The sequence below is a fragment of the Rhinolophus sinicus genome, chromosome 13 (genome assembly GCF_057876585.1).
Source record: "Rhinolophus sinicus isolate RSI-liver-muscle chromosome 13, RSI-T2T, whole genome shotgun sequence".
Classification (NCBI taxonomy): Eukaryota; Metazoa; Chordata; class Mammalia; order Chiroptera; family Rhinolophidae; genus Rhinolophus; species Rhinolophus sinicus.
Window position 1 is genome coordinate 34,367,618 of NC_142513.1, and position 7,730 is coordinate 34,375,347.

At 38.9% G+C, this 7,730-nt stretch overlaps 1 protein-coding gene across 6 annotated transcripts in view; it reads left to right on the plus strand.

Moving 5' to 3' along the window:
- NDUFAF5 (NADH:ubiquinone oxidoreductase complex assembly factor 5) overlaps positions 1-5,669 on the plus strand; it is a 35,096-nt gene extending 29,427 nt beyond the window's left edge. For all 6 annotated transcript variants that reach the window (XM_019752047.3, XM_019752049.3, XM_074317995.2 and 3 more), the window contains 3 exons: positions 4,212-4,295; positions 5,026-5,108; positions 5,257-5,669. In XM_019752047.3, the coding sequence (XP_019607606.2) occupies positions 4,212-4,295; positions 5,026-5,108; positions 5,257-5,349 (260 nt within the window). In that variant the 3' untranslated portion in view covers positions 5,350-5,669. The remainder of the gene's footprint in view (positions 1-4,211; positions 4,296-5,025; positions 5,109-5,256) is intronic.
- The last annotated feature ends 2,061 nt before the right edge of the window (positions 5,670-7,730 follow it).

Below are 7,730 nucleotides of genomic sequence, written 5' to 3' on the forward strand. Positions count from 1 at the left end.
TTTAGTTGCAGGGGGTGCTGCCCACCATCCTTGAGGGACTCGAGGAATTGAACTGGCAACCTTGTGGTTGAGAGCCCACTGGCCCATGTGGGAATCAAACCGGCAGCCTTCAGAGTTAGGAGCATGGAGCTCTAACCGCCTGAGCCATCTGGCCGGCCCTGTTGTAGTCACTCTTAATTCATTAAAATTTAATACAGTATTGGCAGCCTTAGCATGCATGCCCAAGATGACAGGGGACCAAGAGTAAATCACACACTTCCTCCTGAGCACTTGGCTCCCTCGATGTGATCACAGAGTCTCTTCATCCAAAGGCTTGAGAGATGGTGGTGGGCTGGTAATTTACCATTCAGACTGTAATGATAAAAATATTTTTCAAATATAGCATTTATTTTTGTTATCTAATAAGTGCTGTGCTCATGATTCATTTCAAGAAAGAAAAGAGAAAGAGACTAGAAATCAGACCTATCATTTGGAAGAGGTTGCTGCCCACTGATTTAAAAATACAGTACTTTGTGTTAGGTACAATTCTGTGAGGCTTCCTAATATCCTAATTTTATAGATGAGCAAATTGAGAGATCAAGAAGTTAAGTATCTTGTCCATGGTCACACTAAATCTGGAGTTATGATTTGAATCAAGAGTCCTATACTGCAAACTTGATCTGTGTGTGTGTGTGTTTTGTTGTTTTTTTTCATGGAAGCTAAATAGATGTTAGTAAATTGCATTAATCCTAACTGTATAGCTGATTGTATTTTTAACACTATTCAAACGAAGGTAGAGAGTATTTCCAGCCCCCAGAAGGTTGCCTTATGTCCCCTCCCAGTTGATAATCTGGGTTTTAAATCAGTCGTTATTTTGAGGAACTGTTGCCTTTTATTTACCTTTAAGAGGTTTTGCCAGTGCTTTTCTTATTTTTATTATAAAACCTTTTACACAAATAATGTGTTTTAGTCTTAAATTTTTCTTTAGGAGGATTAAGAGGAATTATCTAAAGATGTAATAGTGATATTTAACGAAGTAGATAAAAACATTAACTGGTTGATTTTCTATTCTTTCACTTACCATTTATTGAGCATCTACCATGTACCACCCACTGAGCAAATGATGGAAACACATAGTTCCTGATCTCAGGGAGCTTATGCTCTATTAGAGAGACACAGAGAGACAGATATAGACAGAAAGTGCATTTAACTGTAGAATGAGATTCTTGTTTTTTAAAGCACAGGGAGAGATTCAAGAGCAAAAGCCCCTACATCTGCTTAGGGAGTCAGGGATGCTTTTGCAGAAGAGGTAGCACCTAAGCTAAAATGAGTTTGCCAGGAGAATGAAGGGGGATGCGTGCAGGTTCATGGGTGTGTGTGTCGAGGGGGTGGGCATTGCATTCCAGGCCACGGAAATGGCCTGGGTAAAATTATAGAGATGTAAGAGGATACACACTTCTGTCCCTTTCCCAATTAAGGAACTGTACCTTAATTCAATATTGCTTAAACATGTAGAATGGGGAAATGATGATAAATGACGCAGGATAGTCTATCCCAGGCTTCTACATTTTATCAGGTGAGCCTAGTAGTGTCTTGGAAGAATTTAGCACAGAGGAGAGACTATCAGATTAGTGTGCTAGAGCTCATCTTCCAGCATTGTTCCTGAGCATATTTTATGAGGAAGGTAGGACTAGGTAGATCTTCCATAGTTAACTTGTTATGCATGAGGAAATTGAGGCACAGAGAAAAGTAACTTGCTCAAGGTGATGTATTTAGTAAATGGTAGAGCCAGGATTTAAACCCAGTGTAGCATCCTGACTCAGATCCTGAAATCTCAAGTATTCTTGTGGTGGAAAGGTCAGAGGCAGCTAAGATGGAAAGAAGAGTGGTGAGGGGATGAATGGAGGAGGGGAGGGGCTTGGCAGACTTCCAGGTGTGTGGCTTTGCAGACTGGAGTATGGTGTTACCTTCAAATTGGTTTTTGGTATTTTCATTGCATTGCACCTTTTTTCTTGATGGTTGTGGTATTTCTCATTTAAGCTGCCATTATTATTAATTCACAGAAAAAAAGTCAAGAATGTTGACCTAATTTTACAAAACAAGTTGTATGTCAGCGATGAATGCATTTTTGGAGGCTTTCACAGTACTTTTAAGGTAAGTTCAGTTAATTTTTATTTCAGACAATACTCAGTATTGTGCCTTGTATACCATAATAAATTAGATATTTTTATAAGCAGTTGAACTTGACCTTAAAAATACTGTGAGAGTCTTAAACAGTTGCCTACTTTCCAGATTTCTCTGTTATCCCAAAACCCAGAGCTGATCCCAATATATTTCCCAGGTGGTCTCCAGTAAAGGTCCACCAGGATGCAATCATTCCATTGCAATCATTCCAGTGCTATCATTCCATTTTGAAGATAACAAAACTGCGTTTAATAGAGGTCATATGACTTTGCCCCAGGTTGTATAAGGGTCAGAACTGGGATTATGATCCCAATGTCTACACTTTTTGTGTCATATCACAGTGCTCCTGCGGGGTGAAGGAAAGTTCAATATGGCCGTGAACTTCCCTTATGAGGGAAGGGTGGGCTGCCCTAGCAGGACAGTTACTATGCTATCTATACAGCAGTGCATCTGAATTTCTGTATCAGAAAGAGCATTATGCCTAAGTCAGACCTAGGTCAAACCTCAGGAAGAGCATTATGCCTCATAGCCTTAATTAGTTTATCCTAATAATAATTATTTAGAAGGCATTTCATATGAAATTTCATAGAAATGCATTAGGTATTGACATTAAAAAAGTTAAACCTGTTTTCCACTAGTGTTGCCTGTTACGTAACGTGTGAGTCAGTCATGGTGATGGGAAGTTAAGCAGAAATGAAAGCACCAAAACCCTCATTAGCATAGAGTCCCATTTGACCTCCGGTCTCTTGATATAATTGATACTCACTATGTAGGAGATGGTTTTTAAATTCGATTGTGTAATAGGTCTAAACTGTTAGCATTAAAGTACTACAGAACCTTAATATTGGGAACTTTATTCGTTTCTTTTATGAAAGTAGAGAAACAAAACTAAGAAACTGATTTTTGATCATGTAGAGAATAAATATAAAGTGTCTTTATTTTTGAAATTCTTTTAATTTTGAGGACTTGTTTAAATGTGGCCTTTCAAACTAATTTTGTTTAAGTATACACATAAAAGAAAATCAAATATCCAACACTAATTTTTAACGAACAATAGAATAATATATTAACTTTAGCATTTAGCTATCAATTTGAAGAAATCTAAAAATAAATTTTAAAATACTAAGAAAAATGCCCCTGAAAAGAATGCACATCATTTTTTTCCTATTCTGGGATTAGTAAAGTATTGTAAAATCTGAAAACACAGCATAGCTTTGCTACTGTCTAATGAGTCTGGGGTGACAGAGTCCCAGAGAGCAGTTTCCAGGCTCTCGGCCTCGCATGAGGGCTGCTGGCTCAGGGTGGTGGTTGGCCGTTGGCTGTAGCCGGTTGGCCAGTTGGCTGCTGATGTAACTGAGGTGACTGCGTTGGACGGTTGGATGGTTGGCTGGTTGGCAGGCAGAAAAAAGTGGACGGCAGATTGCTGATTGTGTGGATCCTGCTTTGTGTGTGTCCCCTGGCCACTAGTGAGAATATAGTGGTATGACTCCCCTATCTATGGCTCCGTGGGTGTTCCTTTTTGGCCTCACCATATCCTGTGTTCTTATATGGGGAGTGGGAGCTGAGACCCTATGTGACACCCTGCGTGACCGTCTTAAAGCCCTCTTGCAAGTTTCATGATCGTACTTCCGTTTATGGCTTATAAGGAGTGTCTTGCCTTCCTTCAAAGAGCAGCTAAAAGGGGATAAAATGTGGCATCCTTGGGAACGCACTTGCCAACATCTAATGACCCACCTAGAGGGCCAGTCACCTCTCTTTTGCCCAGCTGACTTCCTTTAGACCATTGCTGGCAAGTACAGTGCTTATGGGCTTGCCTCCTGAAATTTGACTTCTTCACTTGTCCAGATGATTCAGGTAGTTTTGCCTTAGAGTCACTAAAGCCTAGCTACAGTCTGAGAGCAAAAGGAGATGATTTGAGTTATTTTACATGACTATTAGAGAATGATGACATTCTCTAGGTTGGATGACATGGGGTTAGATCCGTGGTATTGATTGAACTGCTGGGGTATTTGCTGTATTATCTAAAACTGCCTGTAGTGTATTTTTAGGTATGGGTGAGAGTAACTGTGCTTGGAATAGAAAAGCCCTGCTGCACCGGGACACAATGCTGGCGGCTGCTGCTGTGTATGGAGGTAAGGGAGCTGGCCATTCTCACACTGCCTCACTGGGGAACTTGTGCCCTGTCATGTTTACCCCTTAAAGGTGCCAGTGCTGCTTCCTTTCCTGTTGAGGCACCATCAGACTTCTTGCTTTTCCTTTCAAAACACAGATCCTGTAGCTCCATATCATTTTTCCAAACAGTTCTTACTCTTTCCGTACTGTCAGCTTCTCACGGTTGAGGATTTAAAAAAAAAAAGAATTTTTTTTTATTGTAGAATAATGGGGAACAGTGTGTTTTTCCCGGGCCCATCAGCTCCAAGTCATTGTCCTTCAATCCAGTTGTGGAGGGAGCTGCTCAGCTCCAAGTCCAGTTGCCGTTTTCAATCTTAGTTGCAGGGGGTGCAGCCCACCATCCCATTAGGGAATTGAATTGGCAACCTTGTTGAGAGCTCATGCTCTAAACAACTGAGCCATCCGGCCGCCCGTCTGGCAGCTCAGCGGCGGCTCGTTGTCTTCAATCTAATTGTGGAGGGCGCAGCTCACTGGCCCATGTGGGAACGAATTGGCAACCCCGCCATTCAGAGCTTGCGCTCTAACCAACTGAGCTATCTGGCCGCCACGGTTGAGGATTTTTCATGTGAGGCATTCTCAGAATTCTGGGAGTATCCTAATATCCATTTCTCTTTGGAAGACATGACTTTTATAGAGATTATTTTTCCTCCTTGCATTTTTGCAGACTTTAACCATTACCTGTCTTTATAGAAATGTACAGAAATGAGGATGGTTCAGTACCTGCGACATATCAGATCTATTACATGATAGGATGGAAATATCATGATTCACAGGTAACATTATAAATTACTTTTCTTAGTGGGTTCATGTTTCCATTTGCTTTTTATTATTTATTTACTTAGGGTGGGGGATTTTTTAAAAATACAATTCAGCCTTAGAGGTATAATTTATCTATTTCTAATATCTTTATCTTATTTTCAGGCAAGACCAGCTCAAAGAGGTTCGGCAACGATGTCATTTGGAGAGTTAGGACAAATAAACAATCTTATGTCACAGGGGAAAAAATCAAAATAAATATTTTATTCAATGTTAATGTAGTCCAGAATTTTCATCAGAGATAGGTAACTTTCACATCTAAAATTATTACATATTGAAGCAAGAAGCAATATATTAGCTATTTACTAGCAGACTTTTTAAATAATTAAAATAACCTAATAGTACACTGTATTTAGTAACCATTTCAGTTTCACATGGTTTCTGTTTTCACACAGATACTGTATCTAGTCATTTGAGTGCTTTATTTGCAGATTCAACCCAAAAGCAAGAAGATATTTCTCCGAAAAATCCACAGATATGTTCATATATATAAATCAGTGACTTGATGGAAAAAATTATACATGCTGACATTTTGTGCCGTTTTTCTCCTTCTGGTCTTTTTGTTGTTTCCCTAAGAGGATCATAGCGTGAAGATGAGCAAAAGTACAAGTTGGTAGATTCTCTAGAGTTCTGGCTCTTTTAGAATAAAAACATAGACTTTTTATAATGACTACTCTAGGATAGTTAAGCCAAAAATGATTTGTGACATTGTCATTCTTTGTCATGAAGAGAACAGATGTTTATGTACCTCTCCACAGCTATTACACAGTTTTTTACTTTAGAAGAGTGTATATCTTTATTGAATCTTTCCTCACTTTTTTTTATTTAGAGTATCAGAATTCTAATCTTCTTTTTTACCTCCATGATTTGGGTGGGCCTCCCCTTAAGTAAGAAGAGAATATTTTAAATAAGAAGGCAAAATCGCATGTAAAAGTGGCAGCACAGTGATGAAAAGTGCTGTTTGTTGTTTCACTTTCCTTTGTCATTTCAGGCCTTGCCTCTATTATTCTAATACAAGTTTACTGTCCCATTGCCATCTGTCTAGTAGTGATAAAAATTATTTGGAAGCCATCAAACTCAGACAGCTTAGTGTAGTTGGGGGTTGGGGGACTGGGGAAAATGGTAATAAGAAGGAAGTCGGGGAAGATGGCCAGCACAGAGTGAGTTCCTCACCAATCAGTGGCCAGGAATTTGCTCTCCTTTCATTTAATCAGGCAGGGTCCTGGCCTTCTCTTCAGCCGTAGGTAAGTTATTACAGTATTTGCTTCTCTCTCCTGCCTGCCTTCCCTCCCTCTACCATACGTGTACCAAGCTCTTCCTGGGTGGGGCTGTGTCTTACCCTGTACATATAGCATAGTACTTTGCACATAGTAGACATTCAGTTACATTGTGAATTGAATTAAATTATGTGAAAAACGAACTTTTTGAAAGACTAAGTTATAGTTAAACATCAAAGTTTTATTGGAGAAAAAGAAATTACTCCTCTTGCTCTCGTCAGTTAGGAAATTCATCTATATTAGAAGTAAGGATACTGTCCGTAGCTTTTTGTTTTGTTTTTAACACAAAGGAAAAGAATACCTAGGAAATAGAATTTGGGAAAGGGTTGTTTTTCTTTGTTTTTTTTTTTAAGTTTAATTTTCAGATTTTGAAGGGAGAAAACGAAAACCCTGTGTATTAAAGTACAAACTGTAGGAACAGATAAATTACAGGTTGTCTGTGTTTCTGACAGGACATGTGTTTATAGGCATTAATACTTGTTTTTGAAGACTGCATACAAAACACTGTTACATAGTTATTACTGAGGAAAGGGACTGAAACTAGTTATGTCTGTGTCTATCATCGTGTTTGAATGTCTGTCAGGGGTGCAGGAGGTAGGCAGAAACTAGGAGGAGACTTGTACTTTTCATTTTTTGTCTTTCTGTAAATTCTGAAGTTTCTTATCAAGGATATCACTGGTTTATTTCACGCCAACAATGACTATGTGGACGGTGGGGTAGGGCTTGGGAGGAGTCTATACTGGGCTTTCAAAAGCAAGTTCCGATGATTTAAAAAAAATAAAGGAAAGAAAAATGAGCACAACTAATTGAGGACACATTTGTGTAACATGAGTGACAGTAGTAAAATTATTATTTTTTGTATACTATCTGCTTGGAGTATCTATCAAGGTTTAACTGTTTGGAACTCTCAAGAAATTCATTTTTCTGAATAACTGTGTTTTCCAAATGATTAAGAGTTCATCCTTTCAAGCAATAAAACTTTAAAAAATGTCTTATCAAAAATATGTTACATTCTTAAACAGTGTACGGAACATAATCATTTCTTTCTAACTGCACAGTTATTGTCATAATCTCAAGTTATACAGCATTGCCTGTTCCTACACTGCCTGACCCCAGGAATCGTGTGGTTTATTTTGCTGTCAGTTGTCAAATCTCAATGGCTTGACAAAAATGAACTTTATTGAGTCATTTCTTCTTGCCCCCTCTGATCTGCTGTCAGATCAAAATTCAGATTGGAAGGTTTCTACAAGTCGTGTATAGGGTAGGAAAGAGGAGCGAGTTCTGGGAGGACTCTCCTTTGGA